Genomic DNA, 24,334 nt, shown 5'->3' with positions numbered 1-24,334 from the left:
ATTCTCATCAAGAACTGGGGATTAAAGCAGAAATCTTGACGTTCTCTACGTCTCAGCTTAATATCAACATCCTTGAGACTTCTTAGGATAGAGCTTGTTTCAGGAAGTTGAGTAATTTAAAATAAGCATAATGACGTGACCAGGTACTGATCATTTAGGATTATGATGAAAAATTAAGTGTTGCAAATGTTTGGAATCCCTTATTTTGGAGCATCGTGAATGTTCCCATCGAATACCTTAAGGATGGGGTAAACAGATTTCTAATTTTGGGGAAATAGAAATATGAGTCACTTTTGAGATGATGAGCCTGCAGCCAGTAAATCCATTTCTGATGGTTTCATATGGCTTATCTTTGGTAAGGCTGAGCAGGCCAAACCACAAGACTTGACTCTACCCTGAAGACTGGTAAATCTGCCATGTGTTGTGGATTGTTTCTGGGGTGGCATCTGTTGCAAAGCTACTTGATCATCTTGGTAAGTGTTCAACTCATCCTTTTAACAGAGCTACCCAACCTCCTTTTTGTTTGTGTTATCTTGTTACAAATTCTGACGGGCTCTGATCCCACTGTTGTTCAGATGAAAATCAATTTTTGATCCATGTGATAGGGCATAATTGAACTAATGCCAATTTGCTTGTAGCTGAGGAAGTATTCAAGAGTTTATCTTTGGTTTTACATTTCACTTTAGCCCAGAGATGCTGATGCTCTGCTCCATCAGCAGAATCTCTTGGTCAAGCTGGATGTTAACAACATAGATAGGACTATGAGAATTGGATTTCCTCTTCCACCACATTCTCTGTTAAGATGTTCTAACCTCAGCACTGAGCTGGCAACAGAGCCTTCTGGATCTGTGCACTCGACTGTGAAGAACTGTGTGTACCAAACTTGCTGTCCATTACTACAACTGCGTTCCTCTACAACTATTCCCCATAAATGGGCTGCATCATGTGCTTTGGTCAGTTTGCTCATCCTCACTGCAGGGCCTGGTGTCATCCTCTAAATTTCAAGAACTCAAAACTTAATTCAAAAGCTACAGCTCTTTTCAGTGCCACCTTCTAAATCCCAATACCTGTATTGCTCTTGAGGATATTGCTGTATGTGATGGAAATAAATTAGAGCCTCTACCATCACTATCCATAGCTTCAGGCCACAACATGAGCGTATGGTCCCATAGTAACTAACTCATTTGGCTGGATGGGCATTATGGTTCAGATTGATGCCAACAGCATGGGGTTTTACTTCGTGTTCCAACTGTGCTGGCCAAGGAAGAGATGTGGATGTGTGTTGGACCTGTATTTTGGCCAGAGAACTTGAAGCATCGATGAAATGGCTTTGAACAATGTTTACTAAAACAGACTGGAATATGCAGAAAAACATACATAGTTTTATAGCAGTCAAAACAATTATGTCCAAACAAGATATTAACTAGGATTGTGACCGTAACTTAAACTTTTCATTTATCTGGTGACCCCAGCGGAGATAATGAAAGCAGAGATTTGTGGGTTTTCCTTTTTATTTTACCCGCACAACCCTGTCAAAGACCCACCCTTGACTTTCTCAACTGTTTCCTTCAAAGTCCTTAAATGTTGCATCCCAAAACCATGCTCATCTCTAATAATCAAAGAACTGCAGATGCCATAAATCAGGAACAAGAGCGAAGTTGTTGGGAAAGCTCAGCAGGTCTGGCAGCATCTGTGAACAAGAGAGTTACTGTTTTGGGTCCAGTAACCTCAAACTATTTTTCTTCACGTGCTGCCAGACCTACTGAGCTTTTCCAGCAACTGTTTTGGTTCCATTCTCATCTCTCCTCTTTTCTACCCCTGAAACAGGGTTCAGACCTTGCCACATCACTGGAATAGATTTTCATAAAAAGTTTAAAAATTACTGACTGAATGTAGCTTCTGCATTATTCCTTTGAATTTTTCTTGAACCACCAACTATTACATATATGGCCGTTTAACAATTCACTGTGGATCCTTTTATCTCAATTCTACTTGCATATCTGATCCCCTTTTCACTTTCAGAGCATTTGAAGTGTTTAGGTCAACTCTGAATATTCTCAATTACTAAGCATTTATAGTACACTTAATTCCAGATTCATAACCCTCTTTAGAAATTTCTCCATGCTTCACTCCTAAATGTTAAAATCCCTTGTTCTGTGATTATGTCTGCAAATTCAATATTCTCCAGCCAGCAGAAATGTTCTTGCAACACCCACATTGTCAAGATTTCTGATTTTTTTTATTCTTAAATTAAGATTTTCAGTGCCTTTAAATGTTTCTAATGAGAATCATTGCACTCAATTTCAGATTACATGCCCCCATCTACTTAATCTCACCTAATGGAACAATGCATTAATGTCCAAACCTCTGTTTCAAGAGCAAGTGAGGTGTGGAGACAAGCTACACAATACTACAAAATTATTGTAGATGCTGGAGATCAAAACAAACAAATGGAAATTGCTGGGAAATTCAGCAGGTCTGTGCAGAGAACAATTAATGTGTTGAGTGCAATGACATCAACAACTATTCAGTGGATTTATCAAATGTCATGAAAAACCAAATCTACCGCCACTCTACTATCCTCCAACCCTAATAAATTTATCAAACACACTTAGTTTTCATTAACCACATTGGCTCTGCCTAATTATGTAGGCCTTTGAGATTTAGCTGTTTGAAGTTTTGAGCCTGCCTAATTGTGCAATTAGTTCACGGTTATTTGCTTGTGATTTCATCTTCATTTACCTTTAGTACTCTAACAACTGCCTTGTTTATTAAAATATGGTTTAGGATTTTCTAAGTGACCTGTTAACACTTCCTTAATGATAGATTCTGACATTTTCCTTATTTGTGTCCACCTAAAAGGCTTGGGGTAATCCTGCTTTTTCACTCCTCCCTTTCTTGAATAATATGTTACATTTGCACTGTGCTCTAAACGTGCCATAATCTAGAGTTTGAGAAGATCTCAACCAGTGCATCCAGTATTTTTCTACCTATCACTTTTAGAATTCTAGTGTGTGTGGTCCAATAACCCCAGAAGAATGATGGTTATTGTCTGTTTAATTCCTTTTGGTGCATTTTTAGTACTATGCATTATGTTGCTCACTCTTGTTAGATACTTCCTCACAACTTTGGCATGCTTTTGTTTTGTCTTCCAAAATGAAGGCAGACAAATATTTATTTAAAATCTTTGCTTTTTCCCAATAATTTCTTGCCTCTCAACCTTTTAAAAAAACTTTTGCTACTTGTTTCCTTTTATACATACTTGTAAAAGCCTTTTTTGTTTTATTTGCTTGTTACTATTTCAGATAGCAAAAAGGAGAAAAATACTCTCCTGAGCCTCATGTTTACAAGTCATCTCAAAACAGTATAAACTTTAACTAATCTATTAATATTAGTAACCTTTTCAGTTAGTCACAGATAAATTATATAACTTTAAACTGTTTTTCTTGTATATTTTAAGGTCATCATACCTTTTACTTTCCAATCTGACTGAGTCAACTTTCCTCCTGTATGTAATGGTTTTTTTTATTTCAATACTCTAGTTTCAAGCATATGTATATCACGCTTGTATTAAATGGTTACTAGAACATAGAACAGTACAGCACAGAACAGGCCCTTCAGCCCACAATGTTGTGCCAACCATCGCTCCTCATGTATGCACCCTCAAATTTCTGTGACCATATGTATGTCCAGCAATCTCTTAAATGTCCCCGATGACCTTGCTTCCACAACTGCTGCTGGCAACGCATTCCATGCTCTTACAACTCTCTGTGTAAAGAACCCGCCTCTGACATCCCCTCTATACTTTCCTCCAACCAGCTTAAAACTATGACCCCTCGTGTTAGCCATTTCTGCCCTGGGAAATAGTCTCTGGCTATCAACTCTATCTATGCCTCTCATTATCTTGTATACCTCAATTAGGTCCCCTCTCCTCTTCCTTTTCTCCAATGAAAAAAGTCCGAGCTCAGTCAACCTCTCTTCATAAGATAAGCCCTCCAGTCCAGGCAGCATCCTGGTAAACCTCCTCTGAACCCTCTCCAAAGCATCCACATCTTTCCTATAATAGGGCGACCAGAACTGGACTCTTTCCTGAAGATTTCTTACTGTGACATTATTAATTAAACCTGTTCCATTTCACAATTTTAAGATCTAAAATCTTTCTCCCTGGGTGATTTTAAAAATCATTCCTGGGATGTGAGCTGCACTGGCTGGTTCAGCATTTATTACCTTTCCCCAGTTGCAATTTCCCAATGTGCCTGAGTCAACTTCCCTTGTATGTAATTTTTTTTTTAAATTTTACTACTTCACTTTCAAACATTTGTACACCACTCTTGATTTAAATGGTTACTCTTTCCCAGAGGATTCCTTACTGTGAGAATATTTTATTAATTCTGTTCGATTTCACGAAACAACATTTAAAATCCAATTTTGGCTCTATCCTACCACTTACTCCCTAACCCATCCCCCCCACCTTTTTTTCAGCATGTAAACTGACGTTTTCCCAACCACCGTCAGTTCTGAAGAAGGGTCACTGAATTTGAAAGGTTAACTTTGTTTATTCCTTCACAGATGCTGCCAGAACTGCTGAGCTTTTCCAGCAACTTTTATTTTTGTTCCTGATTTACAGCATCAAGTTTTTTTTTTGGTTTTTATTAAGATTTAAGATCCCTTCTTCCTGGTTGATGCCATGATGTATTCTTCCAGGAAATTATCTTGACATTTTAAAATAAATCATCATGGGATGTGGGTTGCACTGGCTGGCTCTGCATTTATTACATCTCCCTCATTGCCCTTGAGAAGGTAGTGATAAGCTGCATTCTTGAATTACTTGGTTTCGAAGATGCTGTCGAGGGATGCTTGGTGAATTTCTGCTGTGTCTTGTAGATGATACACAGTCCTGCTTCTGAGTTTTAGTGAATGTTCTACATTTGTGGCTATGGTACCAAACGGGTGGGTTGCTTTTGTCCTGAATGGTATCAAGCTTCTTGAGTGTTGTTGGAGTTGCATTTATCCAGGCATGAGGAGTATTCCATCACACTCCTGACTTGTAAACGAGACAGGATTTGAAAAGTCAGGAGGTGAGTTAACTGTTGCATGATTCCCAGCCTCCTCTTTATGGCTGCAGTATTTATATGGCTAGTCCAGTTCAGTTTCTGGTTGCTGGTGACCTCCAGGATGTTTAGTCGTGGGAGATTCAGCAAATGAATGTCAAGGGGTAATAGCTAAGGATGCCTCCTTTTCAAAATGGTCAATGCTTGGCACTAGTAATGGCATGAACATTGCTTGTCATTTGTCAGCCCGAGCCTGGATGTTGTCCAGGTCTTGTTGCATTTGAACATGGTGTGCTTCAATATCTGAGCAATCAATGAATATCATGCAATCATTAATGAACACCTCAATTTTTGACTTTATGATGAAGGGAGTATTAATCATCAAGCAACCGAAGATAGTTTTGCCGTGGACATCACCATGAGGATCTCAAAGGACTCTTGTGGCACGGCACTACTATCTTTACCTCTAATGTGTGTTCAAATCACACCTCCCAGAGGTGTGTCAAAACTGTCTCAACAGGTTGATTTTTAAAAGAAATCTACCTTGAGAAACTCCTGTAGTGATCTTCTGGAGCAGAGGTGACTGACATCTAATGTCCACAATCATCTCCATTGTACAATGTACGACTTCAGGCAACATTTTCTTCTTGACTCCCGTTGACTCTAGTTTTTGCTGTTTGATGCTATACTTGGTAAAGTCAGTCACTTCGCCTCTGTAGTTCAGCTCCTTTGTCCATGTTTGAACCAAGGCTGTAATAAGGTGAGGAGCTGAGTAGCTCAGACAGAACATGATCTAAGCATCAGTGATCAATTTATTGCTAAACAGGTGCTGATTGATAGCAATGTTGATAACAAGTTCCATTACTGATGATCAAGAGAAATATGATAGATGGTAATAGGCTAGGGTAGATTAGTCCTGTGTCTAATGTACAAGACATGCCATTGGCGGCTTGGTTGCTCTGTGGCTAGCCCTGCAGCCTCAGTACCAGGGACCTGCGTTTGATTCCACCCTCGGGCACCTGTCTGTGTGGAGTTTGCACGTTCTCCCAATGTCTGCGTAGGTTTCCTCCGGGTGCTTGGGTTTCCTCCCACAGTCCAAAGATGTGCAGACTAGGTGCACTGGCCATGTTAAATTGCCTGTAGTATTCAGGGGTGAGTAGATTAGGTGGGTTACAGGAGGATGGGTCTGGTTGGGATGCTCCAAGGATTGGTATGGAATTGTTGGGCCGAAAGGCCTGTTTCCACACTGAGGGATTCTATGATATACCTAGTTAATTTTCCACATTGTCCGGAATGTACCAATGTTATATCCTTACTAGAACAGCTTGGCTATGGGTGTAGTTGTGTGGCACAAATCTTTGGTACCATTGCTACGATGTTGTCAAGCTTTTGCAATATCTCATTTTGAGCTGTTTTTTTTGACATCACGTTGAAGTATCGCAGTGATACTGGACCTCGAGAGTTAGCTTTTAGCCCTATCATTAGCACTGATGTGCTGGATTCCTCTATAAATGTTGACGTGGATATTTGTGCACTCTCCTTTTCTAGTGAGTTGTTTTAATTGTTCATGACCATTCATGACAAGATATGGCAGGACTGCAGAGCTTTAGATCTGATCCATCAGTTGTGGAATCACTTAGCTCTGACTCTTGCTGATTCTGCTGTTTTGACACACACACACAAATAGTCCAATGTTGGAGCTTCACCTCATCTTTAAATATGTGCAATCCTGTTCCTGATACGCCATCCCTCCCCACCCTTATCTGCTTTCCGGAGTAAGCACTCTCTCTGGGAGTCCCTTGTCCACTCCACGCTCCCCTCCAGCCCCACCACACCTGCCACTTTTCCCTGCAACTGCAGAAGTGCCACACCTGCCCCTACACCTCCCCCCTCACCCTCAAGAAGACCTTCCACATCAAGCAGATGTTCACCTGCACATTTGCTCATGTGGTATACTGTATCCGCTGTTCTTGTTGTGGCCTCCTCTACAGCGGGGAAACCAAGCGGAGGCTTGGGGACCGCTCTGCGGAACATCTACACTCAGTTCGCAACAAACAACTGCATCTCCCAGTCGCAAACCATTTCAACCCACACCCCCCCCACTCCTTTGGATGACATGTCCATCCTGGGACTCCTGCAGTGCCACAACGATGCCACCCCAAGGTTGCAGGAACAGCACTTCATATTCCACTTGGGAGGTCCAATGGTATCAATGTGGGCTTCACAAGCTTCAAAATCTCCTTTTCCCCCTACTGCATCCCAAAACGGCCCAGCTTTTCCCTGCCTCCCTAACCTGCAAATAGGTGGTGATTTGTACTCTGTTTTCCCTCACTATCAAAAGCAACAAGTTTAACTGTATTGATCCATTACGGCATATGGAGCCATAAAGATCTAAAAGGCCTTTTTAGAATCGTAGAATCCCTAGCGTGTGGAAACAGGCCTTTCAGTCCAACAAGTCCACACCGACCCAGAGCATCCCACCCAAACACACCCACCTATTCTACACATCCTTGAATGCAACAGGCAATTTAGCATTGTTAATCCAGTTGCCCAAGGGTGGAATGAAACCTAGGTCCCTGGTGTTGTGAGGCAGCTATGCTAACCACTCAGCCATCGTACTGCCCTTTTGTCACATTAAGTCTGTGCTGGTCAAAAACAATCACCTGATTCTGTTTTCCATTACTTGGTCCGTAGCCTCGTGCTCCTTGGTATTGCAAATGCACATCTAAATACTTAAGAGTTATGAGGATTTCTGCCTTCAATGAATTTGCAGGCAGTAAGTTCCAGATTTGCACCACTCCACGTGAAAAAGAATTCTTTACATCCTCTTGCCTCTTCCTTAAATCTATGCCCTAGTCATTAATTCTTCTGCTAAAGGGAAAAGTTTCTTCCCTATCAAACCTATGTCGCTCATAATTTTGAATACCTCAATCATTACCTTTTCCCCCAACCACCTCTGCTCCAAGGAAAATATATACATTCTATCCAAAGCAAAAGCAGAAATTACTGGAAAAATCTGGCAGGGCGGGCATCATCTATGGAGAGAAGTTTGGCGCGTTAACTCTGCTTTTCCCCCACAGATGCTGTCAGACCTGCTGAGCTTCTCTAGCAATTTCTGTTTTTGTTTTACATCTCCAGGAGCTACAGTTCTTTTAGTTTCATCCGCTTCTATCTGATCTCTGTGCACAAGTCAAACTCTTCAGCCTGGGCAACATCCTGACAGGGAGAGATAAGACAGAGTCACAGGTACAATTCTCGAGCGTACAGGGAGGGGTAAAAATAAAGTCTTCGTTGTCCCAGAGGGACTGTTCGTCCGAAGCAGGAACTACAGATGCTGAAGTCAGAGTTGACACGGTGTGCAGCTGAAGGAGCACTGAAGCCTGGGCATCCTCAGGGGAGCAGGTCAGAAACGTCGACTTTCCCGCTGTTCTGATGCTGCCTGGCCCGCTGTGGTCTCGTTAGAGACTGTCGACTGGTGGTGCTTCAACGTGGCCGTCTCCACACCTCAGGGACGAAGGAGGAACCTTCAGTGGTAACCGCAGCCAGTGCGGAAATTGAAGCCGTGCTGCTGGCATCACCGCGCACTGCAAACCAGCCATCCGGTCAACTGAGTCGGGCACTCAACTCCGAGCGAATGGAACACACATGAGCAGTCACCGGGAGACGGAAAAAGTACATCCGGCGCGTAGGTCACGGCCTGATGTCATCTCCGGTTGTGCAGCAGCCATTTTGTCAATCCGAGGAAACCTTTCCCGCTCCGTGCGTCCGAAACCGAGCCACTTCACAACATCCGAATTTAAAAAAAAATAAAAGCAACACTGGAAAGAACTTCCTTGTCAGAAAAACAAGCCTCCTGCTGTTTTGGTTTCCTCTTTGTTTCACTTTAGCCCCTGTCGACCGCCCCAGCGAGGCCTCGGCTGGTAGCCACAGCGGGGAGGGTGGCTGTGTGACATGTCGAACGAGGAGAGTTACAAAGCCATTATCCGCTACCTGACCAACGAGAAGGAACCTTATGCGCCGGGGACCGAGGGCAACGTCAAGAGGAAGATCCGCAAGGCTGCCGCCTGCTACGTGGTGCGGCGAGGGACCCTGTACTACCAGAAGAAGCGCAAGGACCGCGACGAGTTCGACGAGCTGGAGGTGGTGCTGGAGGCCAAGAGCCGGCGGGAGCTGATCGCCTCCTTCCACCAGAGCGCCAAGGGCTTCCACTTGACCCGGGAGCAGACCTGGAAGAACATCTCCCAGAACTACTGGTGGAGAGGTGAGCGACTTTGCGAGGGATGAGCCCAGGCCCTGTAGCCGGCACCGCGCGTCCTCCCCTGAGCTGGGGCGGGGGGCAGTGGGGAAGCTGCAGTCAGGGACACTTAGGGGCGGGGAGAGCAGGAAGAGCAGAAGAGGACACGCTCATTAATCAAGCAGTGGGCTAGCGAGTGCTGATGAGAACCCGGCCACCCGCTCCCCCATCCATCCAGCCGAAATCCCTCTCCCCAAAGGTAACGAGCCTTTTGTTTTCCCCGACCCTTATTGAGCAGGATTAAAACATTTATGTAAGATTCAAATTATTCTTTTCAATGTTACCGCCTGAGTTGCCGACATTTTAATTTTGTAAAATCATCTCACTTCCATTGTGTTTCTGCACAAACCTCCTTTAATAAATTTTCTTCTAATACATTGGAATCGTCGGCGTGTAGGTTGCTAATTTGTTTTTTTTAAAAAATGTTTAAATATCCTTTTTTAAAATATCAGATCAGATTTGATCATTCGATTTCCTGTATTTATAGCACTGTTTTAATGTTGACGACTCTAAAATTTGCTCGTCAGTCTGCTTGAAACATAAGGATTGCAAGACAAAAAAGCAGTCCAAGCTCCGTCTTATTTGCTCTACCACCGTCCCAGTTCTCACGTGATAAAATACTAGTTTAGTTATTGACTGTTCTAGGGTTATCCTAGGGTGCAAAGGTAATAGAATGTTTTCTTTCATTTGACGCCATCTGCAATCCCTTGCCTAAAGGCTCTGTTTCCTCCATCCTTCCATTCATCAACTGACAGGAGACAGTAGTTATGAACTGTTGTCTTTCAAAATGGAATGAGTTTCCTAGAGATTAATTCTTGTAGGATCAGCATTTTTCATAATTTATGTTGAAAATGAGCCGAGCATAGATCATCGTAGAACAGGGATGAGAGTGAGCAAAACTGTGTTCATCAAAGGTGTCAGGGAAGGTTGAAAAACAGATTCATCATGCAGACAACATTTGGGTTTTATGATTAAAGGTATGGAGTTCAAAATCAGGCAAATTATAGTGAATCCTTATAAAATACTGTTCAGCCTGAACTGGCATATTGTCCAAGATAATAAAATGTGAGGCTGGATGAACACAGCAGGCCAAGCAGCATCTCAGGAGCACAAAAGCTGACGTTTCGGGCCTAGACCCTTCATCGGAGAGGGAACTGGAATAAATAGGGAGAGAGGGGGAGGCGGACCGAAGATGGAGAGTAAAGAAGATAGGTGGAGAGAGTGTAGGTGGGGAGGTAGGGAGGGGATAGGTCAGTCCAGGGAAGACGGACAGGTCAAGGAGGTGGGATGAGGTTAGTAGGTAGCTGGGGGTGCGGCTTGGGGTGGGAGGAAGGGATGGGTGAGAGGAAGTACCGGTTAGGGAGGCAGAGACAGGTTGGACTGGTTTTGGGATGCAGTGGGTGGGGGGGAAGAGCTGGGCTGGTTGTGTGGTGCAGTTGGGGGAGGGGACGAACTGGGCTGGTTTAGGGATGCAGTAGGGGAAGGGGAGATTTTGAAACTAGTGAAGTCCGCATTGATACCATATGGCTGCAGGGTTCCCAGGTGGAATATGAGTTGCTGTTCCTGCAACCTTCGGGTGGCATCATTGTGGCAGTGCAGGAGGCCCATGATGGACATGTCATCTAGAGAATGGGAGGGGGAGTGGAAATGGTTTGCGACTGGGAGGTGCAGTTGTTTGTTGCGAACTGAGCGGGGGTGTTCTGCAAAGCGGTCCCCAAGCCTCCGCTTGGTTTCCCCAATGTAGAGGAAGCCGCACCGGGTACAGTGGATGCAGTATACCACATTGGCAGATGTGCAGGTGAATCTCTGCTTGATGTGGAATGTCATCTTGGGGCCTGGGATGGGGGTGAGGGAGGAGGTGTGGGGACAAGTGTAGCCATATGGTATCAATGTGGACTTCACCAGTTTCAAAATCTCCCCTTCCCCTACTGCATCCCTAAACCAGCCCAGTTCGTCCCCTCCCCCCACTGCACCACACAACCAGCCCAGCTCTTCTCCCCCCCCCCCCGACCCACTGCATCCCAAAACCAGTCCAACCTGTCTCTGCCTCCCTAACCGGTTCTTCCTCTCACCCATCCCTTCCTCCCACCCCAAGCTGCACCCCCAGCTACCTACTAACCTCATCCCACCTCCTTGACCTGTCCGTCTTCCCTGGACTGACCTATCCCCTCCCTACCTCTCCACCTATCTTCTTTACTCTCCATCTTCGGTCCGCCTCCCCCTCTCTCCCTATTTATTCCAGTTCCCTCTCCCCATCCCCCTCTCTGATGAAGGGTCTAGGCCCGAAACGTCAGCTTTTGTGCTCCTGAGATGCTGCTTGGCCTGCTGTGTTCATCCAGCCTCACATTTTATTATCTTGGAATTCTCCAGCATCTGCAGTTCCCATTATCTCTGGCATATTGTCCAGTTCTGGGCACCCAACTTGAGAGATGTGAAGCCATTTTAGAGGGTGCAGAAAAAGATCTGCCCAGGATTATTTACAGTTGATGAAGGACTTTGATGATTTGGATTGTTTGAAAAAGCTGTGAATGTTCTTCTTTTGAGAAGAAATTTGGCTTGCCTATGACTCCAGACCCACATCAGTGTGGCTGGCAGTTCTCTAGGCAATGAAGATTGGGCAATAAATCCTAGCTATTGGTGTCCACATCTTGTGAACAAGTTAAAAATGTATATTATTTAATGGGAAGTGGGTATTATTGGTTTTGAAATGATTATTATCATTTCTTTCCCTCATTGGCCTTGGAAAATGTGGTTATTTAAATGATATTGCACTGGAAAATAGTTTGAGAAGCACTGTTGCAGCCCTTTGCTTCACATGTGGATAATCCAGACAGGGTCATGTTCTTTGATAACAAAGTGTGTAGCTGGATGTACACAGCAGGCCAAGCAGCATCTCAGGAGCACAAAAGCTGACGTTTTGGGCCTAGACCCTTCATCTACTTTGTTATCTTGGATTCTCCAGCATCTGCAGTTCCCATTAACCCAGGGCCATGTTCTTTTGTTAGCATGCATTTCACCCTGTGTGGCATGGACTAAGTGATGAATGTTGATGTGCTGAGATCGCTTTGGTGGTTTGATACAAGTGCATTGTTCCAAAGTCTTTCTGTTAATAAATGGGGAAACTGCTGTTTCTGCCCACCTGAAGTCTAATAATTCTGTCTATGTAAAGCAGCGGAGGACAATTTTCATTTGTAATAAATCATTAAAAATGTTGTAATCGTACAATTCCTTGTCACAAAAATTCTAAAACGTTTTTATTTTTTGCTCATTCCACTTCTACAAGGGTCTATACTTGGCTCACTTTTATTTTTCATGTGACTGCTGCTTCCTCAAGTACACAGACAATACCAAGCTTTCCCTTTTGATTTTTCTGACTCCTCTGCTGAATCTTAATTTGCCAATACTTTGAGATTCAGTACTGGTTGAGCAGCAATTTTCTTCAAAAATTGGAAAGACTAAAGCCATTATCTTTGATCTCAAGTCCAGCTCTGTTATCTCATCAATGCCGTATCTATTCCTGGTGACTGTCTTTGGTTGAACCAAATTGCCGACAACCTTGTTGTCATATTTGATTCTGAGATTAATTCCTAACCAGGTGTCCACACAACCACCAATTTAACAATGTGCTCAGCTCCTTTCTGCCTCAGTTTATGTGCTGAAACACTCTTGATTCCTATTCTAATGACATTACTACCACCACACCATTGTTTCCTGGGATTTGAGATGGAAAAGGAATATTTTTTTATAATTGTGATTAGGTTACGGAAGTTCCAAAGTCCCATATAGTGTAATTTACAGTCTGAAATATTTTGAAATCACATTACTTTTTTTTAGTTATCGAGCAGTTAAAGAAAGCTGTGCTAAAAATTTCTCATTGTCATTATGACAGTAAGTTGAAGGAGCTTTGAGAAGTTAGGTTGTGCTAACCCAATTGAATCTGTTCTTTATTCAATTTTTAAACGTATTTCAAATTAAATCTGCCTTTTAGAGACAAGTTGTCAGTGAATCATTACTTTTGTTTTTATTAATTTTAACTTGGGTCTTATTTTCAGGTATATTTAAGCAAGTGAAAGACTACATCAGGGAATGCATTCAATGCAAGGAGAAGGTCGATCGGAACAAGTCAGTATCTGCCGATACGATGGAAATTCTGGAGCAGTTGGGAATAGATACTCCAGTAGTGGAGGATAGCAATGAAACCGACGATGATTTAAGTAATTCTGAGGGAAGATCGGGTGCTCCTCCAAGGCCTACCAGAAAAAAAAACATCTCAAAGCAAGAATTGGTATTTGTAAGTACTGCTTTAATAGAAAACTTATCCGTTTTAAGCATCCTTTAGTAACTATTACTGTGAAGATAATGAAATGACAATACAGGAAGGTGATTCCCCTGAACTGTCCACGATAAGAATCAGAAAGGATCAAACGTGCTGTTGATGTTAAGAAAAACTGCTATGTATGCTTGATTTATTTGCAGTGTCAAATCACAAAGATCCTACCAGAGATACGGGAGTTAGAGTCAATACAGTGTGGAGCTGGAGGAACACAGCAGGTCAGGCAGTCTCAGAGGAGCAGGAAAGTCGATGTTTCGGGTTTATGCCCTTCTTCAGCGTCCTGCCTGACCTGCTGTGTTCCTCCAGCTCCACTCTGTATTGAACAAGATCTTACCCAAGGTGTTAATTAAAATAGAAAGTGTACAAATACTCTATAGTAACAATGCATTTAGAGTTTTCTTTCTTAAACCCAATTTCCTATTGTTTCCCTTTTTCTATCCTCTTATTGTATGATGTGACAAAATATAACATAGTTTTACAAAAGGGATGTAGATTTGAGCGAGTTGAGTATTGTTTGAGAATTTGAGAACATAGAACGTTACAGCGCGGTACAGGCCCTTCGGCCCTCGATGTTGCGCCGACCTGTGAAACCAATTTGAAGCCCATCTAACCTACAGTATTCCATTATCTTCCATATGTTTATCCAATGTCCATTTAAATGCCCTTAAAGTTGGTGAGTCTACTACTGTTTCAGCTGGGGCATTCCACACCCCTACTGTCCGAGTAAAGAACCTACCTCTGACATCTGTCTTCCGAGTAAAGAACCTACCTCTGACATCTGTCTTATATCTGTCACCCCTCAATTTAAAGCTATGTCCCCTCGTGCTCGCCATCACCATCCAAAGAAAAAGGCTCTCAATGTCCGCCCTGTGGGAACACTAGAAGTGGTATAACTGCATTTCCAAAAGGTAATTGATAAGATACTGCACAAAGATCATTAGGCAACATAACAACTCATGGAGTTCAAAGTAATGTATCATAGTAGATAGAGAATTACTTAACAGACAGGAAGCAAATAATGGGCATGAATCTGACATTCTTAATTTAGCAGACTTTACTAGAAGAGTGCGACAAGTATTAGTGCTGTGGCTGTGATGATTTACAGTGTGTATTAATGATAGAGACAAAATAATGCACCTACATTTGCTGACCATACAAAGCTAGATGTGGACATTATTTGTGACATAATGCCAGATGGAGTATAATATGATTTTTCACATTGATCATAATACGGCTTAAAATTTTTTTTAATTGCTATGGGTTTGGATACACATGTAGGCTAGTTAACAAGCAAATAAGAAGGCAAGTGGCATATTGATCTTCATTGCAATGGTACAATAATAAGGAATGATATAGAAAAGGCTTACTGAATTACTCCATGGGATGAGGAAGTTATTTTATGTTGAGTGATCGAGTATTTTCCCTGGAGTTTAAATGAGAGGCAAGCTCTTGAAATATACAAGATTCTTCAAGAGTAGAGACCGAGAATTTGTTTCTGCTGGGAAATTTAGAACACAGGAAGTTAATCTCAGGATAAGATGACAATTGTTTAGTATTGAAAGGGTTGTGAATTTTTGGAATTCTGGAGGGCAAGTGCACAGTTGTTCACTACATCTAAGATTGGGACAGACAAATTTTGTGATCTTTCAGGAAATCAATCGATATGTAAAATGGATTAGAAAATGTAGTTGAGGCCCAAATAAGCCATGATTGTGTTCAAAGATAAGCAAGTTTGATAAGCCATATAGTCATCTATTACTTCTATCTTGTGTTCTTGTATTCCACACCTATTTTCCTGGAAATAGTGTTTCCTTGACGTATGGTTTTGTCCATATTCCAAAGACTTTTCTTCATTTGCAAGTCTGACCAAATATTAGATCAGCAATCAGCGTGGGCAGGAAAATTTCAACAAAGTGTCCCTTCCTTCCGGCTCAAGTTAAGAGGTTGAGGGCAGGAAGGGAAGAATTGCTGCAGCTGAAATGTGTTAGCAGAATCTTAAACACAATCTTATTGAATTTATTTACTATATTCTCCACGTAGAGCATAGTTGTTTTCTTCATATCCACATTGAGAGATTTCCAAGGAGTTGAGACCATTTTTTTCCTTCCCTTTCGTTATTCTTGATCTATATGTAATACTAACATAATCGTGCTCCTTTGCTGACTCACACAGCATAAAGTATTAATGCAAACACCAGAAATTTATCTAGTGTTTTCGTAATTTATATAACTTGGCTTTCGACCACAAGATCCCTTTACCGAGCTTCCTTTATGCAAGTTCAATGAAGGCCCAGAAACAAAATATTTACAAGTTCATCTATTTGTGTGAAGTTTATTTGTTAAACCTGAGATATCTCAAATAATCTAAAGCATTTACAAACGAAACAGGCTAACTAGGGAAACTGTGTTTTGAGTTGCCATGCTTGGCTTACTGTTCCAAAGTCCCCATCATGCCTAGTAAAAAAAAAACTTATCACAGTGTCCATATATGATATGCTGTGTATGACCAGCTCATTATCTGGACATGTTCATCTTTTGTGAATTAGTGGTTATGACCAACACAAAATTTACAATATTTTTACTGATTGATGGATAACAACTTTGCTTTTCGCCATCTTTTCCCACCTTTTTAGGTCTTATTTTTCATCCAATGTCATCAGCCCATAACTGAGTTAAATCTTAATGAAAATAGTGCCTAGTATTTTCATATATGCTTTTGCTCAGGGTTCTGAATCATGATGAGCATACACAGGTTGTTGATGAGGCAATCTCTTGTATTTCGGCATTCCTGCTCTTTGTTGTTTTATTCCGGTCTGCAACATATACTTTAAATTCTGTTCATCTCTATCTCTTAGCATTGCATTGAGTTGTTTCACAAACTGTTATGATGTGGAAGAATGCTATTCAGGCTGTGCTGGCATTTATGTTCCATACAGACTACCTTCACTTCAATTTATGTAACTTAACAGCATTTACTCTACTCCCTTCCCCCACTTACTTAATAGCATTCTGTTAGCAATGTCTACGCAATTTGTCTCGGTTTTCCCTATTCTCCCCTCAATTAGTAAAGAAACTTCTAAATTTGTAATTGAATTTGTTAGTTACAAAATTATACTTATATTTCCCAGTTTTATATTCCATCACAAGTGAAAATATCTTCTCTATATCTGTCCAACTGAATCCATTCATCATATTAAAGACATGTAATGGAGCCAGATGGATGATAATCAAAGATGGCATTGTGTTCTTCAAGTGGATGATAACTAGTGAGCTATTGATTCACTTAAATTGTTGTAATACATGTTTTGAAATGTATAAATTAATCAATTTATTCAGGTGGATAGCAAGGGACTTGTAAAACAGGAATCTGAAAAGCACTGTCAAGTAGTGCTAGAGCAATTGAACGTTCAAAGACTGTTGAACCAATTCTGTGATGTCACCCTGCTGATTGAGGGAGAGGAGTACAAAGCACATAAGTCCGTTCTCGCAGCAAGCAGTGAATATTTTCGAGAACTCTTTATCGAAAAAGGGGCAGTCTCCAGTCATGAAGCTGTTGTTGACCTTTCAGGTATGAAATAATTGAATAATTTTGTAAGTTACAATTATAACTATAAATTGAAGTGTTTATTATCAGTACAACATTAAGTGGTTCCACATTTGCTAAGGAATGAAGGTAAACCTAACTTAATGGCATGAAACAAATCACTAGGTTATAAAAGAGTTTCACTTTTGCTGAGCAATAAGTGCTTGTTTCGTCCTAGCTGAAGTATTAGACACTTGTTAATTACTTATTAACCATGGTCAGTATTAACTTTAGTGTATTAGTTAATGAGGCAAGTGTCAAACTGTAATTAAAGAACGTTCTTTTCTTTAACTTCATCATTGCTCCCTTTTGTTTGACCTATCTTGGTTACCTTTCTATCCTGAAGATGTTAACATCTCCAGATGACCCAGGTGCAGAATGATTTAATGGAGGCTGATCACCATCTTGTGCTCCATCCAGATAACCCCAATGACAGCTCAGCTATTCATTTGTAGACTGAACCAGCCTTTGCTTCAATCATCCCTTGGCTACCTATTGCAAAGTTTGGCAGAGGAGAAGTGATGAATTCCATATTTTTGTATAATTTTTATATTTAATGTAACTTATATTTAACTTTTCTTGGGAATAAAAGTATGGTTCTTTCGATAATTTGTCTACGTGCAATGTTTTACGCCTCTGGTGGATTCCTGCTCATTAGTATTTTTGTCCTCTAGTTTCTGGATTTCGCTTGTAGTAGACATCAGTGAAACTCTCCTCTTACAGTACTCTATTCTGCAGTACCTGAAAGAATTTGATGATCATTTGATTTTAAAGATGAATAGTGATGCTTTGTAGTTTAATTGCATAACTGCCATAGTCAAGCAGAGCTCTTTGAGATTTGAATTATATGCTTCATTTTTATTTCCATGTTGTACTGTTACATATGCACAATATATGATATAGAGGTCAGGCAACTTAATCTCACATCACTAGCAAAATGTTGAAGAAGCCATATTGGTTCTTGGTCAGTGATTTTTTTTTTCTTTTTATTATGCAGCGATTTCTGTAGTGTCACAGCTGAAATTCTGAAATCAAACCAATATTTCGTGTTGCTCTAACAGCTGCCATTTAATTAGAATTGGTGTGTATGTAGAATTATTTCCAATTTGACATGGTGGTTTACATATCATTTCATTTTATGTTAAGCAAATTCAATTTTTCTTAATATCTTAAATTGAATGAGGTTGATTTCATAACTTGCTCACGTGCAACATTTTTTCCCCACATTTGGTAGATGGATGCTCATTATTTTGTTGTCATCAGGTTTCAACATTTGGTTTTTAGTACACTGCAGCAAACCCTTAGTTTATCCTACAGTCCCTGAATCTGATGATCACTCGTGATTTTATAAAATGGATAATTATGTTATTTGAAATACTGTACTTTTAATTCCTTCCAGGGTTTAATAAGACAAGTTTTTTGCCGCTGTTGGAATTTGCCTACACATCAGTCCTGGCATTTGATTTCTGTCACATGGCTGATGTTGCCACATTGGCACGGCATCTGCTGATGCATGAAGTTCTGGAGATATGTGAGCATATACACAAGCAACTGGAGGAAAGAAAAATTACAGTGTACCAGAAAGGAGATGTGAAAACTCTCAATTCCAGAGACAACACACAAGATGTGGAGATTCCAATTGATAATACTGTAGAACATCAGGAACTTGAAACTAATGAAAACACTGATGATGGCTCCATAACAATGGTACTTCAGGAGTCTGAACAAATTCCTGTATCTGCTGAAGGCCCTCCACCTAGCAGGGAAGATGAGACCTTGAATGAAGTAGCAATGCATGAATCGGAAAAGACGCAGACAGCTGAAGAACTATCAGTTCAGCAAAGTCAAGGTATTCAGGACTGCCCTGCAGGAGGCAGTAATGATGAAAACCAGGCTAATGTTAATGAACACCCTGAACCTATGGAGTCTAGTGTAAGTGTGCCAGAGCAGGAAAGTACAGAGACGAGAGTTGAGAATGCGACAGAAACTCCCACAGCTGATACGCAGATGGAGATTCCAGCTGTTAATGGAAATGAGAATGAAAGTCAAGTAAAGGAGGAATCTGCAGATATGCTCAGTAGTAATGTGTCAGATGTGCCAAAACGAAAGCGTGGTAGGCCACCAAAATTACATGACAAACAGAAAGCTACAAAAGTTGCTGTTGCTTCTTCTAAATGCCTTTTAGATGATACTTATAAAAGCAGATTACAACAGCGTACGCTAGCTGAAGGTGGATACATTCGGTTACACTTCTGGCAGCTCATTTCATACATGCACCACCCTCTGTGTGAATTGCCTTAATCTGTGCTGCCTAGTTTTGGACTTTGTTTTTTTGCACCCCCACACCCTGGAGGACAGACCATGTTGATTTACCCTATCTATGCCTGTCATGATTTTATAAACCTGTAACATTACCCATCTGCCTCTGACACTGCCTGAAAATAGCCCAGCCTATCCAGCCTTTCCGTATAGCTCAAACCTTCCCACCCTGGCAACATCTTTATAAATCTTTTCTGAACCTTTTCACAACCTCCTTCCTGTAGGTGGGTGACCAGAATTGCATACAGTATCCTAAAAGTGGCCTAACCAATGTCCTGTACAGCTACAACATGACCTCCCAACTCCTGCACTCAATGCACTGACCAATAAAGGCAAGCATACAAAATGCCTTCTTCACTATCCTGTCAACTTGGGACTCCACTTTCAAGGAATCATTAATTCCCGTCTGATCATGATCCTGTTGTATTCTGATTTTGCGAGGAATAATTAGGACACCACATCTCATTGACTGAAGTGTCTAAATAGTGTAGCTAAAGGAGATCTGAGGTTACAGGTCCAAAACTTGTCATGAGAACTAGGAGGCATAGCTTCAAAATAAGGGGGAGTAGGTTTAGGACTGAGTTGAGCAGGAACTTGTTTACCCAAAAGGTTTGAATCTGGAATTCACTGCCCAGTGAAGCAGTTGAGGCTACTTTGTTCAATGTCTTTTAAGGAAAAGACAGATTTTTGAACAGTGAAAGAATTGAGGGGTATGGTGAGCTGGTAGGTATGTGGAGCTGATTCCACGAACAGGTCAGGCATAATTTTATTGAATTGCAGAGCAGGCCAGATGGTTGCCGCCTTCTCCTGTTTCTTTGTCTTATGCTGATGCAACCTGTAACATCCTAGGAGCACTGAAGCTTATTTCTAAATGGTTAAAATTGAAAAGCAGGAGAAGCTATATTAAACTTGTAAAGACTTTTTTTGTTAAATCAATCATGGTGTATCATAAATGCTTCTGGTCTCTATCATAAAAAGAAGAGTGTAAAAGAATTGGTCAAGATAGCTCCATCTGGAAAGACAATTTTTTTTCTCTTTATGAATGAGAAGGCTAAGGGACTTGACACTCAAAGGTTTCGATAGATAGGCTCAATCTTTTCAGCTCTGGTTTCTCACTGAATGTAGTGAAAATCAGTAATACTTCAAAAAAGGAATTCTGGAAATGCTTCTTTAATAGTGGTGAGAATGTGATACTCTGCCATAAGGGGTGGTTGAAGTAAACAACATGGATGCATTTAAAGGAAGGCTACATGGAGTGGGGCAAAAGAAGCCAGTTAGATGAAGGATGGAAGAATTGGCTTGTGTAGAGGATAGATTGGTTGCAGCTAAATGACCAATGTCTGTGCTGTAAATGATTTATAATTTTGTAAATGGTGTACATTTTAATAATCTTGCATAATTTTCATTTCATGTTTTTATATTTCTAGGCTACTCAAAAGGCAGCACCCAAACAGAAGTTTGCTAAGCCAGTGAAGTCTCAGGCACCACGTGTTGGTGGAAAACGCTAGCTACCTAATTGTATCTGTATAATAAAATCTGAATAAGATTCACTGATTTCCATGCCTCATCAATTCATACAAAAGTCAGATTTAAAGTTAAATAGTAGAAATTGTGAATATCTTTGCTTGGTGTTCACTGCATTAGACTTGTCTTGCAGCAGTCTTGAGAGCTTTTGCAAATGGGTACTTGCACTGCAAGTCATTGCATAGAAATCAGAAATAAGCCCAGCAGTCTTTTAATTCTTAATGAGTACTAATTTAATTCTCATCAAGAACTGGGGATTAAAGCAGAAATCTTGACGTTCTCTACGTCTCAGCTTAATATCAACATCCTTGAGACTTCTTAGGATAGAGCTTGTTTCAGGAAGTTGAGTAATTTAAAATAAGCATAATGACGTGACCAGGTACTGATCATTTAGGATTATGATGAAAAATTAAGTGTTGCAAATGTTTGGAATCCCTTATTTTGGAGCATCGTGAATGTTCCCATCGAATACCTTAAGGATGGGGTAAACAGATTTCTAATTTTGGGGAAATAGAAATATGAGTCACTTTTGAGATGATGAGCCTGCAGCCAGTAAATCCATTTCTGATGGTTTCATATGGCTTATCTTTGGTAAGGCTGAGCAGGCCAAACCACAAGACTTGACTCTACCCTGAAGACTGGTAAATCTGCCATGTGTTGTGGATTGTTTCTGGGGTGGCATCTGTTGCAAAGCTACTTGATCATCTTGGTAAGTGTTCAACTCATCCTTTTAACAGAGCTACCCAACCTCCTTTTTGTTTGTGTTATCTTGTTACAAATTCTGACGGGCTCTGATCCCACTGTTGTTCAGATGAAAATCAATTTTTGATCCATGTGATAGGGCATAATTGAACTAATGCCAATTTGCTTGTAGCTGAGGAAGTATTCAAGAGTTTATCTTTGGTTTTACATTTCACTTTAGCCCAGAGATGCTGATGCTCTGCTCCATCAGCAGAATCTCTTGGTCAAGCTGGATGTTAACAACATAGATAGGACTATGAGAATTGGATTTCCTCTTCCACCACATTCTCTGTTAAGATGTTCTAACCTCAGCACTGAGCTGGCAACAGAGCCTTCTGGATCTGTGCACTCGACTGTGAAGAACTGTGTGTACCAAACTTGCTGTCCATTACTACAACTGCGTTCCTCTACAACTATTCCCCATAAATGGGCTGCATCATGTGCTTTGGTCAGTTTGCTCATCCTCACTGCAGGGCCTGGTGTCATCCTCTAAATTTCAAGAACTCAAAACTTAATTCAAAAGCTACAGCTCTTTTCAGTGCCACCTTCTAAATCCCAATACCTGTATTGCTCTTGAGGATATTGCTGTATGTGATGGAAATAAATTAGAGCCTCTACCATCACTATCCATAGCTTCAGGCCACAACATGAGCGTATGGTCCCATAGTAACTAACTCATTTGGCTGGATGGGCATTATGGTTCAGATTGATGCCAACAGCATGGGGTTTTACTTCGTGTTCCAACTGTGCTGGCCAAGGAAGAGATGTGGATGTGTGTTGGACCTGTATTTTGGCCAGAGAACTTGAAGCATCGATGAAATGGCTTTGAACAATGTTTACTAAAACAGACTGGAATATGCAGAAAAACATACATAGTTTTATAGCAGTCAAAACAATTATGTCCAAACAAGATATTAACTAGGATTGTGACCGTAACTTAAACTTTTCATTTATCTGGTGACCCCAGCGGAGATAATGAAAGCAGAGATTTGTGGGTTTTCCTTTTTATTTTACCCGCACAACCCTGTCAAAGACCCACCCTTGACTTTCTCAACTGTTTCCTTCAAAGTCCTTAAATGTTGCATCCCAAAACCATGCTCATCTCTAATAATCAAAGAACTGCAGATGCCATAAATCAGGAACAAGAGCGAAGTTGTTGGGAAAGCTCAGCAGGTCTGGCAGCATCTGTGAACAAAAGAGTTACTGTTTTGGGTCCAGTAACCTCAAACTATTTTTCTTCACGTGCTGCCAGACCTACTGAGCTTTTCCAGCAACTGTTTTGGTTCCATTCTCATCTCTCCTCTTTTCTACCCCTGAAACAGGGTTCAGACCTTGCCACATCACTGGAATAGATTTTCATAAAAAGTTTAAAAATTACTGACTGAATGTAGCTTCTGCATTATTCCTTTGAATTTTTCTTGAACCACCAACTATTACATATATGGCCGTTTAACAATTCACTGTGGATCCTTTTATCTCAATTCTACTTGCATATCTGATCCCCTTTTCACTTTCAGAGCATTTGAAGTGTTTAGGTCAACTCTGAATATTCTCAATTACTAAGCATTTATAGTACACTTAATTCCAGATTCATAACCCTCTTTAGAAATTTCTCCATGCTTCACTCCTAAATGTTAAAATCCCTTGTTCTGTGATTATGTCTGCAAATTCAATATTCTCCAGCCAGCAGAAATGTTCTTGCAACACCCACATTGTCAAGATTTCTGATTTTTTTTATTCTTAAATTAAGATTTTCAGTGCCTTTAAATGTTTCTAATGAGAATCATTGCACTCAATTTCAGATTACATGCCCCCATCTACTTAATCTCACCTAATGGAACAATGCATTAATGTCCAAACCTCTGTTTCAAGAGCAAGTGAGGTGTGGAGACAAGCTACACAATACTACAAAATTATTGTAGATGCTGGAGATCAAAACAAACAAATGGAAATTGCTGGGAAATTCAGCAGGTCTGTGCAGAGAACAATTAATGTGTTGAGTGCAATGACATCAACAACTATTCAGTGGATTTATCAAATGTCATGAAAAACCAAATCTACCGCCACTCTACTATCCTCCAACCCTAATAAATTTATCAAACACACTTAGTTTTCATTAACCACATTGGCTCTGCCTAATTATGTAGGCCTTTGAGATTTAGCTGTTTGAAGTTTTGAGCCTGCCTAATTGTGCAATTAGTTCACGGTTATTTGCTTGTGATTTCATCTTCATTTACCTTTAGTACTCTAACAACTGCCTTGTTTATTAAAATATGGTTTAGGATTTTCTAAGTGACCTGTTAACACTTCCTTAATGATAGATTCTGACATTTTCCTTATTTGTGTCCACCTAAAAGGCTTGGGGTAATCCTGCTTTTTCACTCCTCCCTTTCTTGAATAATATGTTACATTTGCACTGTGCTCTAAACGTGCCATAATCTAGAGTTTGAGAAGATCTCAACCAGTGCATCCAGTATTTTTCTACCTATC

General features: G+C 40.8%; 1 protein-coding gene across 4 annotated transcripts; it reads left to right on the top strand.

Moving 5' to 3' along the window:
• Window positions 1-8,748: 8,748 nt before the first annotated feature.
• Window positions 8,749-21,129, top strand: LOC125457303 (zinc finger and BTB domain-containing protein 11-like). Of its 4 annotated transcripts, none has more exons than XM_059650249.1 (5): window positions 8,751-9,312; window positions 13,398-13,636; window positions 17,014-17,245; window positions 18,660-19,192; window positions 21,007-21,129. In XM_059650249.1, exons 1-5 carry the CDS (start codon window positions 9,003-9,005, stop codon window positions 21,085-21,087), a joined length of 1,395 nt encoding a protein of 464 aa, XP_059506232.1. In that variant the 5' UTR covers window positions 8,751-9,002; the 3' UTR covers window positions 21,088-21,129. The 4 variants fall into 4 exon arrangements, with proteins under 4 accessions (XP_059506231.1, XP_059506232.1, XP_059506235.1 ...); XM_059650252.1 differs by having other exon boundaries at window positions 8,753-9,312; window positions 18,660-19,109; XM_059650248.1 differs by lacking the exon at window positions 21,007-21,129 and having other exon boundaries at window positions 8,749-9,312; window positions 18,660-21,000.
• Window positions 21,130-24,334: the final 3,205 nt, after the last annotated feature.

This window comes from Stegostoma tigrinum, chromosome 12 (assembly GCF_030684315.1).
Source record: "Stegostoma tigrinum isolate sSteTig4 chromosome 12, sSteTig4.hap1, whole genome shotgun sequence".
In the NCBI taxonomy this organism is placed as follows: domain Eukaryota; kingdom Metazoa; phylum Chordata; class Chondrichthyes; order Orectolobiformes; family Stegostomatidae; genus Stegostoma; species Stegostoma tigrinum.
This window is presented reverse-complemented; position numbering and strand designations above follow the sequence as displayed.